The 20,789-nt window shown below is 34.2% G+C and overlaps 1 protein-coding gene across 2 annotated transcripts in view; it reads right to left on the minus strand.

The window, feature by feature from the left end:
• The window catches only part of LOC128157423 (sodium- and chloride-dependent taurine transporter-like), a 30,336-nt gene extending 14,355 nt beyond the window's left edge, over window positions 1–15,981 (minus strand). The window contains exons 1-5 of one of the 2 annotated variants that reach the window (XM_052819969.1): window positions 15,814–15,981; window positions 6,768–7,007; window positions 4,576–4,707; window positions 2,794–3,097; window positions 472–604 (exon numbers count right to left, since the gene is read on the minus strand). In XM_052819969.1, coding sequence (XP_052675929.1) covers window positions 472–604; window positions 2,794–3,097; window positions 4,576–4,707; window positions 6,768–7,007; window positions 15,814–15,871 — 867 coding nt within the window. In that variant the 5' untranslated portion in view covers window positions 15,872–15,981. Of the gene's footprint in view, window positions 1–471; window positions 605–2,793; window positions 3,098–4,575; window positions 4,708–6,767; window positions 7,008–8,502; window positions 8,658–15,813 lie in introns of those variants that run through there. The other variant, XM_052819968.1, reaches the window with a different exon arrangement.
• Between the last annotated feature and the right edge of the window lie 4,808 nt (window positions 15,982–20,789).

Here is a 20,789-nt window from a genome sequence, read left to right on the forward strand (position 1 = left end):
CAATTATTCCTCAAAAGATGGATCAAAGTGATTTTTATTGATATGATAGTTATAAGAAATTATAAAGATGCGAGGACTTAGCAGGTGATTTGTTTTAGGTATTGTCTTATTGCTTTAAGGATTGAGGAGCCAACTTTATTGTCATGCAAATTTGTATCGGGAAGCATCTTATTGCTTTAAGAAGCAAAAATTGAAACTGAAAACAAGAAACAGTCCAACGATGCAGGAGGTGTCATAGAAAAATACATTCTTGACACAAAAATTGTGGAACCTGCTCAAAAAACAATTAGATTAACATCAAGTAAAACTGGAAGACATTGGATGTCTTGGTCTTGGGGAGATGTCGAATATTGTATCAGAGGGTTTGCTTAGCTCTTGGATACTGATTCACAAAGGGAGTGAAGAAGTTTCCGTGTCGTTTATGAATCCCTCATATTCGAGAGGGTTCTATATGCCGACACTAGTGATCACCTTTCCCGAGGATTTAATGCCCTTCCAAATGCAGCCATAGACGACTATCCAAGCTAAGAGCAGACAGAGAGCCAGATCCCACTTGACGGTCCCAGCGTGGTCCACACCGCTGGATAGTTGCAGCACTTTTCTCCTGAAGAACGTGATTTCTGTGTGTTATCTTATGCGCAGTAAACTTTTGTATACATGCGCCTTTTTTTCAGCCGCGATGAATACATCGCTTGCAATTAATCAGAAGGATATTTAAAATATTTCAATAGCTTCAAACCCCGACGGATAATGCTGTACAAAAATTATTCAGAGTCAAATTCTGAAAACAAAAAGATATCTCTCGCAAACAGAATTACTACATCCCTTTTTCCCCCCTTCACGTCAACCATTTTGTTTTCAAAATTGCTGGTTATGAAGGTTTTATATTGACAGTGTTTGAAATATTTCTGCAATTCCATTTAAGAGTAAACTGAGAGATTATAACATTAGTACCTTTGAGATTAAGTTTACAATATTATTATAGTTTATGTACAGTGTACACATTAAATATCTGCTAAATAGTTTAATATTTCTCCTCCTGAAATACATTTATCATAATTTTAAGGTGGACCGTTAGAAATGCGGTGTTGAATAGCAACTTGTAATTCAATCTTGTTTTAGAAAAAGGGTCACTTTTCATGAGGAGAACTATAAATAAAACTGCAGAATCTCCCAATTTACTGTATGAAATTTCTAACAATGGGTAGCAGAAGGCTTGATCATTTTTATTATTTCTAGATATAGATAACATCATTATTTCATCAAAATTCCAAAACTATAAATATCCGATTCTTTTCGGAGACATCGGAGTTCGATCTCCATTACCATTTGGAATCTAATCATTCCTGGCAAACATGCTTTCAAATTTATCAATCCAAGATAAACTTCAAACTCTGAATAGTTCTGCATTTCACGCTTTTGAAGATGATGGCCAAGAATGATTATTTTCCGCTCGCAAGGAAAATTGTACTGCATCTAGTGGCCTGGGGAACGGTTAATGCTTACACCACACAGCGCCAACCATCAAGTCTGTTAACTATTTGCGTTTGACTACATCACATTTATAAAGAGCTTGTGGGGGCAATAAAATGCCAAAAATATACCATTGATGTCTTCTGTTTTTCCTCGGTAATCATAAGAAATTGATTAAGGTTTATTGATCGTTGGCGTTGAAGCCGTACATATAACGTAAGCATTAACCAACTTGCAGGGACGAGGTTTTTCTATCGGGTTTTAATCTGGCCAACAGAAAAAAATTGAAGACTGCTTGCAATTAACTGTCATCATTCAAAACTAACGTACATGTAGTAAGACACTCGCACATGGGGCTTATATTCAAGTTCTGACCAACGTTATGTTTAATGCCAGTTTGAATATCATCGAGACAGGGTATCTGTAGTAAACCAATAAGCAACATTTTAAAAATTCTTGCAGCTTAATATACGCTGCATTCCCTTCTTTTCTAGAGACGAAAATTTGCCAATATCCCTGCTTTCTGATTAAGCTTTAAACACAAGTTAATCAAAACCTGGCATGCCAGATAGCGTATAAAATTATCAAAATGCAAACCTTCATAACCAGCGGTTACTCTGACAAATGAAAAAAATATCAACATTTTTTATCATACATGATAAAATGTATAACCGTTTACAAATTATATTGCTCCATCAAGTCTTTTGATACATTCAACAATAATAAATTTAATTTATAGTACAATGAATATGATAAATCTGACTTTATAGAATTCTACTCTACTTATTGAATAATTGCGTGTGATCATGTCAAATGATCAAATAAAATGGCTGATTGTCACACAACAATCATCACATCCCATTTCACTAGAACAAAAATAAATTGCTATGTAGTATTCACAAAAAAGTGAGGGAAGAAAGGGTGTCTCATCGGCATCATCTAGCTACCAACGCGATATGATGTAGTTTGCGTTGTGCTGTGAGAGTATGAAACACCCTTCGTGTTAAGAGCCACAGATCTCTGCCCACTTGTCGATGTTCTTACCTTTATTAAAGGTAGTAGCTGAAAAGAAAGGGGGACAGATTGCGACTCTCAACACTTAACTACAAGAAAACAATCATTAATATTGTATCCATATATTTATATACATTATCTTTTGCAAGCTTTACAGCACTATCCGTCAACTTGTTTGAAGCAAATGAATGTGTTTTGAATTTTAAAACACAATTTAGACAAAAAAGCCTTTGATGATATTTCCTAAAACCAAAACCCCAACACCCTGAATTTAAGCAGGTAAAGAGATGAGAAAATAATACGTACTCCCAGAATTCCGTGACAGGATCACACTTGGTCGTGTTTTCAGTAGCAACAGTGTATGCTACTGTGGTCATCGTGTCGTTAAGTTTAGATACGACACTGGACGCCATCTTGGAGGAGTTTGACATGAGACTGGACGCCATCTTGGAGGAGTTTCGACAGAGCTCGGAGTTCCACTCGTTGTCTCCTTGTGACCATGGCAGCACGGTGTTGAATGAGGAGAACAGGTAATAAAACGTCCACGTGAGAATGATGTTGTACTCACAATTCAGAAGAAATACGATTATGGTGCAAGCGTAACCGATTCCTGAAAATAACAAAACCACGCATGTGGTTAATTAATTTTATTCATTGATTCAACGCTGACCGAACTGTTTGTAGAATATCATTTTTATTTCACACTTCTATTCATTTTTTAAAAATTAAATGTGCCTTAAAGATGGTCTCTGAATTTCTTCCTATTTTTGCATTTCGAACAATCTCCCAAGGTGAACTTCAAGCTGTTGCTATTATGATTAATTAACAGATTCTACTAAAATCGACGCTTAACTTCATATTATACCAAACTGAACTAACAACCCAGTGACTTTTGTCTGTTATTTTCTGACGTTTCGTTGATAGCAATTTAGCTTCATTAGCAATGCACATGCAGAGTCTACCTCTCATCGGTATTCATCGGTCTTTTTTTTTATTTATTTATTTTTTTGAAATACGTCAAACTTTGGACTCCCCTCCGAGTCTCCATCTAGAAACCTAAAATAATCGCGTATAAGTCGCGCACCGGCGATGCAATTTCAAGGATTACAAAAAGTGCAAACAGCATAATATTTTGTTTAAATAGAAGGCGGTTTCGTATAATTTTTTTCAGATATGGCCTAGAGTTCATCAAAGTTACCTAATATGCAGGTATTTAAAAGAGAGTGTCGTTTCATTGACAGACACCGACTTCACAGTGAATGGTTGCAAAAAGGAAAGGTAAACACTATCTGTGGCATCCCTGACGATGTCTCACCCCTATAACAACAATCGTCAACAGAGGCACGGTCGCCACCCTCAGATAATGTAATATACGTACGCATGGAAAAGATCCAAAAATATTACTGTAGTATAGAAGATAATTTTTTTTACGAAGTTTCAATGAGTTCTTTTGAAGAGACCAGCTAAAATCGATCAGCTAAACGGTTCGATTATTTTAGATGTTAAATATAAAAAAGTTTCTATCACAAGATTATGTATGGTATCGAAGCACATTTTGTTTTTAATAAAGGAAAAGTGGAAGCCGACTGTGGAATTTTTTATACCCTTGAATTCTAAAAGCGTCCTAGAGACAATGTTATTAAATACCCGTTCTTCAGAGTACATAGAAGGATTGGTATAAACACTGACGTCAGAGCGACGAAGAGGGTGTTATTGTCTTTTCCAAGAATGCTCTGATTATACTGGTTACGATATCAGTTGATATACCACATCAACTTCTCATTTCATCAAAACAGTTCGAATTTATGACAATATCTGGTCTTGTCAGTCCTCACAGAGGATAACAACACGCAATAATCGACTACAGTCCCATACATGTCTATGCGCTCAATATAGTTGATGAATTCACTTAGTGTACTCCGGTGTTAACTTGTTCAGATTGATTATCGAAGAACCAATTGAAAGCATTTTTTCAAACTGTCAATTATAGAATCTGTTATGTGAAGCAAACAGGAGAGAATAGTCGACACACTGAGCCTGCAGAGTATAGATTTTTTGTACGAGACTTGAGTTAATTGGTATACTTGCCTTGGAACAAGGGTGTAATCTTCCATGTTCCTATTCCACCCTCCGACATAAACTGTCCCAATGATACTTCCAGGAAGAACACGGGAATTCCACCCAGCAAAACGGCCGTAAAGTACGGAATGAGGAAAGCACCTTAAAAAACAGAGAAAAAATTATAATATTTAAGCAAAACCGACTATATGTAGTTTCTGTAATGTCAGATGGCTGGACGGGTTGGGAGTCAAGTACTCAATTTGTTGACGGTAATATTGACAGCTACTAGTAGTTATCCATTGCAAATATGAATTTGTTGGTGCATTGAGCATGTGTCATGCAGTTGTTAATTATCAAACAGCAGGGGATAACCACATTGTAACGAATTTAACTCTTCAATATTTACACATAAAACAGTTAATGTAACCGATATATGAGCTTAGAAAAATTAGGTCATAATATGGATCAGATACCTTAAGTAACATGTGATACTACGATGAAACGCACACGGTGTATATGCATTAGTCAAGGTAGACTAACTTCAACGAGTTCAAATTGATCGACAAAATGAATTGTTAATATGAGCTTTCAGGTTTGAAATAATGGATGTCCACAACTCTTTTTTTAAACTTCAAAACTAAATGCATTCTGTTCATTGATCTTTCAAGCTTTTAAATTAGTGGTCCTGGGGAAATGAGACAAGAATTAACTACGTTGGACCTTTCAAAGACTACTGAATGCGCCCAGTCATAACGTTTAAAGCATGGTGCACCTGCAACAGACGTGGGCTCAATATCTAGTGGTTTTCCTATACCGGATAACACATCTGTCACTTTCAGAAAACTAAATTTATTCATAGATTTAGTGACTGCGATTTTCACCCAAATGATCGAAGAAAAGTGAAGCGATTGGTAGCAAAAGGAAAAATTAAATACCATGCATAGAAACATAAGTACATGGTTATCAGACCAAGATTATCTTAAAGTCTTTTTTTTTTCTTATATGTTATTAGCGTCAGGGTTGAAATGGTAAATCCTCATCGTGAAGGTAAAACACAAATAAAAGCAATTGGATGGTCGACATTTTTTTTTACTCGGGCCAATAGTTGAAATTATGGGCGCATAAGTGACAAAAACTATTTACTGGAAAGAAAAGTGGGGAAGGTCCTTAAATGTGACATCCGACAGTGCTAACGTTCTTAATTACAATGCTCATCCCTGTGAGTGCAATTAGATTTCATTGCCTGTTAACGCATATTTAACAGAGTAACTAATACCTGTGCCTGTGGGACAACCCAATGTTACAAGGGTCAGGGCAGGGTCTTGTTAATGACATCTCTTATTTATTGGATGCAGACAATGGATGTCAACAGAGCAAGCGCCGAGGTGTAACCTGGTTTCATCGTTTGTCAGTGTCTACATTGTACTCATAACTTAACGTTCATCTACCTCCAAGTCAGCTTTCAAATACAAAGAACGCCCCATATTTTTCATTAATTTTTTTATATATATAAACGATAAAACATATGAGCTGTTGTGACACATAAAAATGTTAATGGCCCTGACTTACAAAACATTCTGTATTTTTCCATACGTCCGTGACTTTAAGCTACTTATATTTGTATACCTCATAGATGTATCATCGCCATCCGTTACACAATTTCAATTATCCATGATTAATTTTGCAACCGAGTTTATTACACAAGTGCATGCTATTTTTTTTTAGATCATACATCTTTAAAATCTTCGAAGATGCATATCTTGTGACTTGTGCGAATATAAACAACATATGCATGCAATAATCACTTGTGTGTAATTACACTCACAAGCGCGTGCAGCATGATTTCCTTATATTTTCCCGGCCCGACTAAGTACTGCCTTTGTGTTTTGTTCTTTTAATATCGCTTTAAATCGGCAAACTTTTCACTTTTATCAGTACACGGTATTCACAGCATGCTTTAATACCGTGAAGGCAAATTTTCTGTTTAAATACGTCCTGAATATTCAAATTTTTTTTGGTAAGATTTGTATACCTGGTATAGAGCTGAGCAAGACAAACATATACAAACCTATTTCTTAAATGTTCTTTCAGATTTCTTTTCTCAGCTTTATATTATTGATATCAGTAAATTTGATAGGTAAAGATTCCATAATTTCATTCCATGACATTAAAGAAAGAACTGATACTCCCCTCCCATGAAGTGTACATGTAAAACATACCTCCTCCATTTCTGTAACACAGGAAAGGGAATCTCCAGACGTTACCAAGCCCCACTGAGAAACCAATGCAAGCCAATAAAAAGTCCAGCTTGTTGGCCCACACTTCTCGCCGCTTCATCTTCGGCCCCTCGCTGGACGTGGTAGCAGAATCGTCTGATGACAGAGCTTCCGCTTCTTGTTGTTTCCATGACAACGGATCTCCATCGGAAGAATAACCGTTTTGTTTGGAATCATTCATTTCTAAGTGAATAAAAAAGATAAATTGACTAAATCTAGTTTTGATGTACACAACTCTACAGTATCTGCTATTGATCAGGGTTTATTTTTCCCCGAGATGTGTAATATTGATTTGAGGGTAAATCTACTGTCGCTGTCTTTGGCATCGATAACCTGGCAATAAGCAGTGTGAAAGCTTTAATGTCATACATCCTGTTTACCTAGTAAATATTTATTCTGCTGCTGAACTTTGGATAAAAAGCTTCAAAATCGCAACAAAATGGCATTGTTGATACTTCTATTAGAGTTCTATAGCGTCTTTACATAAACACCAAAAGGCCATTTAATTATTTGCAGAAATAAAGTCAGTCTATTGATTTTAACCTGAATTTTTGATATCATTTATCAAGTACGTGGTTTTGTTTTAGATTAACAATGTAATCGACTGAATCGATGCAAACCACAAAACAGTCAAATTATGGTTAAACTGGTATCGATATGCAGAATTGCTACACCAACTTGTTGGGTACTGGACAATTCAAAAGGTATGTTCCGTGCCGTCAAATGGAAGCCAAGAAGCCATAATATCGTAAACCAATGCAGTTGGTTGTGTTCATGTTTGTGTGTTTTTACGCCGTGTTCTTTTATTCAATGGTTTATATCGGCATTTAAAGGACTTAGAGCATTATTTATATGTCCACGGGTATAGGTAACTTACTGAATGGTTTTAAACATAGTTTTCTCCACGCAATTGTTATTCTTCAACGTTACACTATTCATACACATTGTAGATATCTTTGTTTACTTTGAAGCAGAAATCATTACGCAAATGCAGTTGAAAGAAAAATTAAAAACGATATATATAGGATTGATTACTGGTGTAAACAGTACACGATAGATGATCACGCTATCTATGGCAATGCATGGAGGAATAAGGAGAAACTGTAATAACAGAGTAAAATAGTAACAATAAAGGGAAACTCTTCATGATATCCTAGTCGATACAACAGTTGTACACTGGCAGTTCATTCTTCCTCGTGTTAGGAGATCTTCTTCCTTTGTCAAAATATGTAATAACACGCACAAAAAAACCGATCATTCAGTTATGGATGAGAATCATCTATTCTGTGTTCTTCTAAGTTATACAGAGAGAGAGAGAGAGAGAGAGAGAGAGAGAGAGAGAGAGAGAGAGAGAGAGAGAGAGAGAGAGAGAAAATGAGAGAAAGTGTTCTATTTCCGACACAATAGCCAAATATCCTCTACACCCTGACCAGCTTAATGAAATCCCCATTGACGCCTAGGTCAATAGTGGGTCGTTCTGGACAAGAGTATTAATATAGTTGATCTTTTCGGGGGTTTTCTTTTTTGCATACATGCTTCTTGACGCGGAGTGGAAATTTACCGGCGTTTTGTGGGAATATATTAAAAATCGATTTCGTATACTTAGTAAGGGATTGTTTTTAAAAGTACAGAATATACAAAAAAATATTTTTTATGTTATGAATGAATCTAATCTTACCGATGTTTACAACAGCGTAGTCTTCCTTCGGACGGTCTAATCACACTGCTCGTCAATTTACGCTGGCAACTCGAAGCTGCGAGGTATTATAATAAATTGCTCCACTCGCGCAAGCTTTTATAGTCACGTGGTTTCCATTCACACATGTGTAGGTTAACACAAAGGGCAGTAAAATGGGGGACCGAGTGCTTTCTGTTGGAGTACCGTTTTGACGCATTAAGTATGAATATGAATAGTAACTAACTAGTCAGTTGTGTTAAAACATATAACGTATATAACTTAGTTATTTTGAAATGTATGTGATATAAAACCCGCATAATGAAACATATACAACAGTGGAGATCTGTCCTAATCCCCTCTTCCTCCGCTACACAAAATTTTTTGCGGATAAAATACCAATTAAAAGCTTTAACTGATATAGTTTTGTATGGAAAACCATTATGATTAAGGTTGTAATTGAATGTATTGCAACCCATTACTTATTTGAATAGTAAAATTGACAAGTTTAAAGCTAAACTCCATGGAATACAATACATAATTAGAAATATTAAAAAAAACTAGACCCCATGTGACAAAGTAAAGACTTTTCATGAACTGAGATTATTACTTCCGGGCGAAAGTTACATGTATCTGTAAAATTAATGTTTCTCAAGATATTAAGTACACAATATGTATTAAATTTTGAATGTCCAAAAAAGTTTGATCTTTAACCCAAGAATCAAAAGCCGTTCAAAACCTTTAAGGGGTTCCTCTGAACTCTTTGAAATATAATGTATGTTTAGCAAATGGTTCTAAAGATATAAATGGGACAACATGTAGTATGTCAGTCGATGTCCAGATATGTTTCACCTTTGACCTCTGAACTTTTGACTTTAAAAAAAAAGAAAGGTCATCTAAGGGGTACGTGTGTACCCATTTTTATGACTGTATAGCAAAGGGGTCTCAAGATATTGACCATGTAACACCTAGTGATCAAAGAAGTTGATCCTAGGCATCTGCCAAAAATGTTCTCTATAGATATTAAGTCGACAACATCTTTCTATATCCAAACAATTTCTGCCCTTGACCTCATAACATTTAAAACAATAGGAGTCGATGTCATTTTATCTGTACACAAAGTACGAAGGGAATCTAGCGTAGAGTAATATGCACCGCAAAGCGCTAACTATAATGGTTGATGTCTAGGGTATTTTGACCCTTGACCTCGTTATATAAAAATAAGAGAAACCATATTCATTGTTGTGCAGCAATATTTTGATTGAAGTAAATTATAAACCAAAGTTGTTATTTCATTGCAACTACAGAGAAAACAAAACGTCTTGAATTTAAAATACCTATTGTTTAAATGGGTCGTAGGTTGAAGAGAAAAATGTTTTGGAGGGACAATTAGTAAAAAAGTTTAACATGCACACGCTATGGAATCGCGTTAATGGAATGAAATCATGCTAAAAGAACAACGGTTGCACTCATTTCTATGAATGCACATGCCCTACATGCACACTCTTTGACATCAAAGAGAATACGGATAGGAGTACATGTGTAAGTAAACTTGAAAAGCATTGATCCAAATGAAGATATGCTAGATATGCATTGGCCATACAGGAGTTCCATGTAGGATGTCTCCCGATCAATAGCTCACTGTTTTCTCTGGAATACTGATGCTTCCAGACTTATCGATTTCATCATAGCCATGTTCGCCAAGGATAGAAATTCCAGATTTTTGACAGTTTTGCTATTCAAGCAGTTTTTGTTTTGAACATATTTTATTGATTTAACAAAAGGATCAGAAACAAGTTCTAACAACTTACAAGTTCCTCTCCTTAAATATAACAATAGCTGTCATGCATATGAATATAGAACAAAAGAAAATGTAATATAGATATACACAAAGAAATATTATTTAAATCTCAAGCATTCGTCTATAAACTTTTGTACAGAAGCAAAAATGCTTTTGTTGATATGTAAAGGTAGGTTGTTGTTGCCATATAAAAGTAAATAAGTATCAATTTTGACTAAATCTAACATAAACAATTGATCAAACAGGTTGTTTCTCGCTCTAGAGTATTTTTTATAAGAAAAAAAGAAAAGAAATGATACACATCTTCTGTTTGACCACATAAACACAACGGATTATTTATAATATTACGTTTACAAAGATCATAGTTTAATACACAGTTATGTCTCAGCTTTGTATGAATAATGTTGGTACAGCGTTTACCAAGAGAAAAATAAATAGGGGGTTTCGTAACCTTATGCATATGTTTGCAAAACAAATTGATTGAGGTGGCTGTTCTGGCTTCTATATTTAGTGAAGATCAAGCAGTATACACTGACAAAAAACACAATCCTGCTAAATTTAAATAATTTAAAGAATTTTTAGTCGGCCTACTTGTATATGACCTTTAATGTTTAGAAAATAAACAGTACTTGAACTACAAAACGCAATAAAGGCCTTTCTGGTTGCATTCAGAAATCATCGAAATGTTTCAACATGGATGATTAAAGGCGGCTATGTCGGATATTATGTTAATCTAATAGAGAAGCTGTCTTTACTGCTATGAACCCTGCTTCAGGATTGCTTCTCCAGATTTGCACGATAATTGCTTTTGAATGAATTACATGTACAAGTGTACACCTTATATTTATTATTGTAAACAAGGTGTTGTATCAATAGAGGGTTGACCTCCATTTTTCCGCATACGGATCTATTCATAGTCACACCTAATAAAAGTTTGTGTTAGAAGTGAAACGGTTACCAACAGGAAGATAACATTTGCTCAAAGATCAGGTATTTAAGAAATGAACATAAACATAGCAGATGGGATGAGGGGGCGTATGATTATTTCGAGGAAACGATATGCTGAAAATAGCTAAAATGCTAGACAAAGAAGACGTATAAAGTTAAATTGTGTTTCATTACTTTTAAGACTAAAGGATTTAAAATTCAAACATTTAATAAACTTTCAACCCGGATACTAAAATGGAGTGCTATAACTATATTATCGCTTTGATAGTGTGTGATTTATGGTTCACCTTTGATCATTTGATAAAACAGACAGTACTACGTATTTTAAATAATGTGTTATAAAAAGAAAGAGTGGGATGAAAGAAAGAAATAGAACAAGAAAGACGGGTACTAGAAAAAATCCTAGGCAGAAATGTAATATTCTGAAGCTCTTAGAAATGATTTATTGCACTCAGTCTTAATCAGTCTTTTGAAAGATGCTTTCAGTTAACGTAATGATTACCAGAAATCGTTCATTTCTACAGAGATGCTGCAATGATCATGCGTCAATGAACCATTATAGTTACATAATAATAAAATGACAAAGCAGGGAAAGATACTTGTAACAGTATGATGTCATATTTAAGATGAACTTTCTATCGAACAAAAAGATTTTCTGTTCCAGATGTCTTGAATGGAATCGACATTAACAAGATACAATATATACATCATCCAATCAAAATTGATAATATTGAGACATAATGATGTAGTGGTTTCCTCATAAATCTATATGACGATAACTGCAACTGTATCATTACTGCGCGTTTCAACAAATTTTGTTTCTACAGCTTCAAACTGGACACGTCATGAAAACAGTATGAATCTAAAGATAAACGTAAATTGTTTTTGCTGTCATGTTTACTTGTTCTTTCATTCAACCAACTATTGGACTATATGATCTTGAGGCGACCTTATGAGGATATGAGAATTGATGCTAAGATGGTGTTTGGTGGCATTAAGGTCTTTTTTCTTTATCCCACAAACAGTAAATCATAGTTGCTGACAACAGTTTGCTTGATGACACTGTCTTTGTTTGCAACTTTCCATGGTCAAAAACGCTACCCGTTGGTTTTGATCTCAATTCAAAAATAGATGTTATGCATTAAAAATTTTTTTTTAAACTTTAGCAGAAACTGTAACAGTTTGTTAAAATTGATTTTGTAAACTTTTAATGCATCACATACACTGCAATCTGTTACTGATGTAAACAAAATCATTCGCATATATTTCACATGGAAGTTGAATATTTTACGTGTAAGTTGAAATTTTCACGTGATTTCACTTTTAATATATGAATTCAAAGTAAATGTCTTGTGAAAAATACACATTTGAATTTCAAATGAGAATTAATCACGTGTAAATTTTAATCTGAATTATGCAAGGGACAACTTTTGTCTAGTTATTGAATTGCTTAATTCTGAACATTCAATCTCAGACATAGGTCATCCCTATCCTACGAATGTTTTATGCATTTAAAGATTATCATTTTCTCTTCTTTTCCACTGTAAATTAGTTCATTGCTGTTAACCATCTTGGTAATCACAACCCAAACAAGGCGCTACCTTACTATCATAAAATCCGTTTATCAAAAAAGGATGCCTGAATAGTATGGAATAATATATATATACAAGTATAATACATACAATGTATTGTTGTTTTTGAGATCTATTTAAGGTGGTATAGGACACATCCATATTATGTCGTACTTCCAATCGAAATAAACAGTAATATCAAGCATAATTTATAAACTTTTTCTTTCCCGATATTGTAACCTAACAGCGTAGCGCCATGGTTTAGAGGTGTAAGTCATGAGTTTGAATCCTGCTGGGGCTTTTATAAATTTTACCTTTCCACAAAATTTTAAAATAGTACTAGTGGTTTGGTCAAACATTTTAAAATCTGAAAATTTTGACAGGGTGAAAGTATTTTGATTATAATGTACTTTTATCATCAATAATATCAACATGTGTCCCCTATATGTTCTATTATGTCCCATATATGTTCTATAATGAGAGGATCTCAGCCAGCTGAGGTCGATGATGTAATTTATGATAATTGAATTTACGGTCACATCAACCCGGCAACACCAGTGGTGCAGGGTCCACTAAGGCTGTTGGCCCTATATAGTTTATTTGAGGGAACTGGACCTACATAGTCAGTTGAAGTCCCTATGCCTGTCTACCTTTTTAACGGGATAAATTCTGTGGTGTTTGACACTGAGAGGAAGTAGTTACAATAACTTAAACTTCTGTACTAAACAGTAGAAAAGTTACATGTGACAGCTGTGGAAAAAACCTATTGATTGCTTGTCAACTGAATACAAACGCGTGCAACTTCTAGTATTAGAAAGCACACACAAATTTAAAACCATGTGTGCAATTTTTCAACACTGCGTAAAATGAGCAAAAGTTTAAAAACCAAGTCGATATCAAATGTGGGACAGGCCATGCTGTTTGCTGCATTCTTAACCATGTCTGTGCAGTGTGATTATATAATAGTTATTTTTCAAAGTTATAAGTTATTTTGAAATGTTATGTCCTTGTTCAATTATGAAGTTAAAAGTGCAAAAAATACTTCTTCCTTGAAATTGTATTTAAAACTCCACAACTCCACAACAAATTTTTAACGCATAAACGTTTTTAATATGCCAGAACGTATTATGCGCTCAATTTAGAAACAAAACTAATATGATATCATTTTATTTGTTTACAGTCATGCTGCTAGCCAATGTGCGATGCATAACATACAAACAAATGCAATATGTACTTAGTAAGCCACTGGCACATGTTATTTCTGAAAATGTTAATTATCCGGCACAATTTTTTTTTTTGAAAATAAGTAAATATTACAAATCACGCAATGTACATTAGGAAACAATATGTTGTAAATACATGCATCTTTAAAAGTCAACAGAATTCAATGGTATTTTATTGCAATTCATTTGAAATGATGTAATGATATTGATGTGCCATTGTAGAATTCATGAAATGAATGAAATTGATCTTCACTAAATATAGAAGCCAGAACAGCCACCTCAATCAATTTGTTTTGCAAACATATGCCTAAGGTTACGAAACCCCCATATTTTATTGCAATTCATTTGAAATGATGTAATGATACTGATGTGCCATTGTAGAATTCATGAAATAATTTTATTTGAATTCATACGTCAAGCTTTATGTAAGCATTTGAATATCTAAATATGATGTTGACAAAACATGATGTAGAGTGAATACATAAACAATCACTCACCCCCCCCCCCCCTCCTTTATCTGTCTACACACGTCTTTGTCTTTCTAAAAAAGTATGTCTGATTCAGAGGTGGCATTTAAATCAGCTTGAACTCTGCACTTAAGTCAATGTCTTTTTCAGGTCAGGGCCACTCGGAAGAGAAGAAAAAGCCTTGGCAACTTTAGCGAGCGATTGCCTTAGCTGTCATTACTGCGGTAACACCCCCCCCCCCCCCCTTAAACACAAAACAAAGCATTATTTACACCTACGTTCGGTATGTATGTAGTTACGTACCAAGGAACAGGTTCATCAACCGAGCGATGAAGAACACAACGTACAGAGCAGCGGAGAGCAAGTATAGCAACCCAAACTTACACAGAGCTACCCTAGTGTAGAACAGCGTTGGATTTTGTGTTTGTAGGTTCGTTAACCTTTTGCCTTGTCTCCATACACAATCATCACGTATTTTTTAGTGTAATGGGGTGTAACCATAGTCGAGAAGTAATAAAGTGTGCGAGTACAGCAATGCCTCGTGTGTTTATTTTCAATTAAGTTCATGTTATTTGAGTCATTTTGATTATCCTTGAGTTAGGGTGTTTTTCTTTCGATTTCCCTTAATTTTAAGCTTTATTGACTGAAATTAGATTTTTCAAAGGAATTCTCTGAACACACATTTCCGTGACTTTTACAAAAAGAATGATCCATATTGATAATACTTGTATCTGGCATACAATTGTTTCAAAATACATTTTGCATCATTAAGAACTCTATGATTCTAGTGTATTTAAAAATAAATTCAACTGATGAAGCACCAAATCTAGATTTTAAAATGTCCAATGTCACACTTTCAAATTTGTTATAACCTACAGAACTTGAAAATTGGAGTTTAGGTAAGTAGATCCTTTCTTGTGTTAAGGTCAACAAAAAAAAAATGAAGTTCAAACATGTTAGGCTTGTAAATAAAAAATTAAAAGAAAATGTATATATGATGGAATTGGTAGGCTGGTCAATGAAAGGGATATCTACTTATACATTGACACCTAAGAATTTAGGAGATGAATGGTGTAAACAAATATCACGAAAATATTTATCAAAACAATTAAAACGCTATGAAAGACATATTCATAAATCTTTCGAAACCCGTATCAAATTGCAGCTCCATTTCAACGATAAAAAGGCTAAACAAAATAAAATCTTAGAAAAGAACACACTCTAACATCGCCCATAGTTAACAACTATGACGGGGGAGCAATGTATAATCAACAGAGGACACATTTCTAACCAAGTTTTCCTACCTGCAATGAGAATTTCATCGTCAAACAAAATTTGTTTGTCTTTTGATTTCGTATCCATTTTTACTTCAATTCTTTAAGGAGTCACAAAAGCAAGATCTTTTGGGAAGGTTGTTGATAACTATGCAGGAGTATCTCTTCAAATCGTTCTATGTAAACAATGTACCTCTGATGAAAGAACACTTGGTTATAAGACTGGTACTGTCAAGTATTGCTTATGTACCCTTGAGTAAGAGGACATTAATTGTTATTTTTAGATGGCAAGGTAGCACACATTTCTGTTTTGATCACGAAGAAATGCAAAGGCATGCTTCTGTTTGGGTTGTTGCCTTCCACTAAATGCCTAGAGATTATTTTGGGCAAAATATGATGTTGATGTTTTGGTGAGGTTTCCGAGCTTGTCATACTTCTGTAGATTGCCATTTTGAGGAACATGGTAAACAATAAGTTAGATGGCGGTGCTCAATTAACTGTATATATATATACTGTTTTTCATTGGGGGTAAAGAAAATAATGAACACTTTAGATAGGTCTATAGTAGAAGACTCTGTGTTCACAAACAAGAGGAGGGCGCACCCAATGAGAGAAGGTGAGCCGTGTCAAGATAACATGGATACCTCATATATTAACCTAAATTATATATCCAATACGAGAATACAAAAATAAAAACATTTCAGAGAAATGGAGCACGGGTGACCGACATAATGATACGTCGCAGTTAACTGAAATCCACAATACCATAGCTTCTGGTCTAGTCTTCTTCACTTCTAATTAGTGAATTAACTGAAACCCACAATATCATAACTATTTACTTCTAATCATCATAGCAATTGATTTGTACTACTTTACTTCTAACCACTGATGACTTGTAAAATAACTGAAATTCATGAGCCCATCACAGCTACTCGTTTAATCTACTGGGTTTAAACACAATCTGTGCTACAACCAAAAAAAAAATCGTATAATACACAGATTCACAGATTGTGTCAAAACCCTGTGGTTTTATCTACTATACTACTAATTACTGATGACTAAAAAAAATGAAATCCACTACGTCATAGCCAGTTTAGTCTATTTTACTTCAAATCACCGATGATAAGTAAAATGTTTTAACTCTGCCTGCAGTTGGAAACCTAGGGCATCATTACCTTCCACCAACTTGACAGTACATAGTGGAAGTGTGGCACTACGAAAATAAATATTTCAGAGAAAGTTTATTTAAAAGTTTTAAAATTTGTATCGCATATTAAGTCTAGTACCCCAAATTGTATGGTTTATGGGGGAACTGATTATCTTAATCAAGGTACGAATAATTACTTTTTGTGGTGAACTTTTAGTGGCGCATGATTGTAAACGTATGTAATGTATCGCTATTTTGTAAATGTTTATCTGAGGGTTCGTTTATGCACCGATAGTTGAAATATGTGAGATATATACTTCACTCCTGTGTTCTTTTGTTAGTTTTTCTAGTATCAAGTTGCTGATAAAAATCTTTTGTTAAAAAACGATCATAAATCAGTTTTTACAAATTTGGTTCAGAAATGTAAAAATTCATCCAAATATTTGGATTACAGAATTTTCGATAAAAGTTTTGGACAGGAAATTTATCTAAGAAACTTCCAAACGATTCAAGAGTCATATATTAATAAAATTTAGAACCTATAATCATAAATTACCAATTGAGGCTGGAAGATGAAGTAACATAGAAAGATGTCATAGAATCTGTTCATTATGAAAAAAAAAGACTTTGGGTGACGATCGCCAGGATGTTATGGAATGTCAGACATTTTCTTTATTCTGCAACAAATTAATTGAGGAAAAACACTCATCAAATGTTAACACTTAAAAAATTTGGGAATCTTTTGAATACCATTGATATCGATTCCTTAAAATTGTCAATATTTGTTTAAAAAATGTTAGCTCGATTTTCTAATTTCTATACTCTTCCTAACTTGACTCTGCAATTGTTCATATTTTTGTTGTTTTTTATATCTCAAGTGCCATTAATATGGTTTGAGAGAAATAACCATTTATTCAATTTGAACCAATGTCGTATAAAAGAAATGCTCGTGTAACTGCACACATCTCTTTTTCAACAATAGACCAACTCAACTTAATTTGTCTTATAATGTATGGATACCTCCGCCATTTGAAATTGTTTCTCGCAACAAGATCTAGTATGATTCCAATGATAATCATTGGACTTGCTTGATGACAGAGGGAATCCATCTGCCAATGTTAACTGTCCCGTATCAACTAAACCAATCCCAATCATAGAAATTCGAGGTTTTGAACACTTGGTCATTACATTTCTATGGCCTCTAAGCGGATTTTTTAGGGGTTTATAATTTCATTTTCGTTTCTAGCATAAACTTATTTCTAGGAGAGAAGGTACCCATATTTAGAGTGGGGTATGGATACCTTCTCTCCTAGTAATAAGTTTATGCTAGAAATGAAAATGAAATTATAAACCCGAACAAAATCCGCTTAGAGGCCAAAGAAAACATTCATCGAAACAAACAAGAAAACACTTACCGAAATATACACAACAAGCAAAAACAGAACAAACAAGACCAAATCAAAAAGAAATATTGACAAAGAATTTAACTAAGGATTTAACTAAGGCAAGCACAACTAAAAAGTTGGTGGCACAAATGTAATCCACTGTTTAAAGTACCGATTGTTTGTCTTGTTGCTCTCAGATGACGTGTATTACCATAAAAATGTATCTATATACATTCCGTGGGAAGAGAAGGCATAAACGATGGGAGACGTCATGAGAGGAGTCTCAAAATTAACGATACAATGTGCAAGAACATTCCCTGTATAAATAGGTTTTTATAATACCGATGTTCTAAATTCTTTGCCCAATAGGTAATTCTTTTCTCAAAGTAAATAGCATTTACACCAACGATACATGTAGTCGAGTTTGGGAAACTGTGAGAGTCAAAGTCAGGGTATTTAGTTAAGATGTTAAGGGAAAAGAAAATACCTATATTGATGCCTGTATTACACACTATATAGCAATGATACCAAAATAGCAGAAGCGCTGGTTTGATAAACGGAATTAAATTCTGCACTTGAATGAATGATCGCGCTAAAACAAGCACTGCACCAAACCACCTTGTTATTTTCGTCAATGTTTATCGTATAACCTGTAGGACATTATCTTGATATGTGCAACCTTGTTGTGATTATCTTTATCTGAAAAATACGATTCAGATACCGACACATTAGGAGCTGAAGTTTTCTGGGTTTTCTTTTATATCTTTGGCAGTATTGCAATTAATACTTCATGTGGCATTTACATCAGCAGTTTCTATTTTATCCTTAGCAGTATTGCAATTAATACTTCATGTGGCATTTACATCAGCAGTTTATGAAATACCGGTATGACACAATATTTCTTTTTGGAATCCCAAACTAAATCCTGTTTTGCCTTTTTATGCCTATCTCTTTATTTATATTTCACAAAGACAGGGTACGGAGGGAGAATATATTGCAATCGACTAACTGGAATTAGAATGAAAAAAAAATCCATCGATAATTATAGACCTCAGGTTGTAGTAATATTTTCACTTTGAAAAAAAAAAGTTATCATGCCAGAGGCCTTCTAAATCGATTTTGGCAGACGATTTCGTCGAGTTCCTTCATACAACGCTACGTAGGCCTTGATACCTGAATGACAATGTTAAAAATGTGTGCGAGTTCGTCAATAAAAAACAAGCAACGAAAAAATTCGTACACCGCTGATTCAAATAGCTCAAACATCAACTTGCCAAAACAAAGTATCTTATTAACTCTATATTGTGATATAACAGACGAAATATATCATGAATCATTCACCATACGCTCAAATGCTCTGAAAGAACATCAAAGAAGTGTTCATTGATTCTCTAAATTCGTTCATCTGAAATGATCGACATGAAACAATTTTCAAAGACAACGCCATATACGTCACTGTCGGCTAGAGTTTTATGATCAACACGTCATGAAAATCGACAATTCTCATCATATATTATGGGCAATAGAAATTGTCTACAAGAAGTCTGTCATGCGGGCTATCGTATCTACTTTACAAACAGCTACAGTTTCAATTTTAAAAAGCATCTATCAAGAGAGAAGCTTTCAATGTGACATCAAACCGGGTTTTCCTGTGTGTTAACAGTATCCATAATCAATTTGTTGACTCTAAACTGAAAAAAACACTACTCATACAAAGAAATAGGATACTCTATATGCAATATTTTGTCCAAAAATAATCAAGCTCAACAGCTGGTTTTTTTTTTTTACTTTATCCAAACTCAAAATTCAAGTAATATGCACAGCCTTGATAAACATGCATGTACAATTGATCTGCAAAACAACAATTTACCTTGAAAACTATAGTAGAAAGTTATCCGTACAATAGGGGTACCTATATGCAATATTATGCCAAAGTTGACTAAGTTCAACACAGCCAATATTTTATCATTAATAATCAAGAAACAAAATCCAAGTAAAATGCACATCTCTGTTATATGTACAATTGATCTGCAAAACAACTTCTTACCTTGAAAACTGTAGGAAGAGTTATCCGCACAATTTGGATACCAAAGCCAAAAATAACTATGTTTAACAGCTTGTATTTTATTATATTTTTTTTCGGAAATCAAAATCCAAGTAATATGCACATCTCTGATATGTGTACAATTGATCTGTAAAACGACAATTTCGTATCTTGAAAACTGTAGGAGTTATCCATACAATAGGGGTACCCTATATGCAATATTTTACCCAAAATGGTGAAGTTCAACGGCTGGTATTTTTTCTGGTATAAAAAAAATCAAAATCTAAGTAATAAGCACATCTATGATACGGGAATGCAACTAAGTCATGGCACAAATTTTTGCTTCAAATTTTGTAGTTGTACTCTGTATTATGGAGGTAATTTAACATCGGGATACTCTCATTCCTATTGCAATGTAAAATTTCTGTAG

This window comes from Crassostrea angulata, chromosome 7 (genome assembly GCF_025612915.1).
Source record: "Crassostrea angulata isolate pt1a10 chromosome 7, ASM2561291v2, whole genome shotgun sequence".
Taxonomy (NCBI): domain Eukaryota; kingdom Metazoa; phylum Mollusca; class Bivalvia; order Ostreida; family Ostreidae; genus Magallana; species Magallana angulata.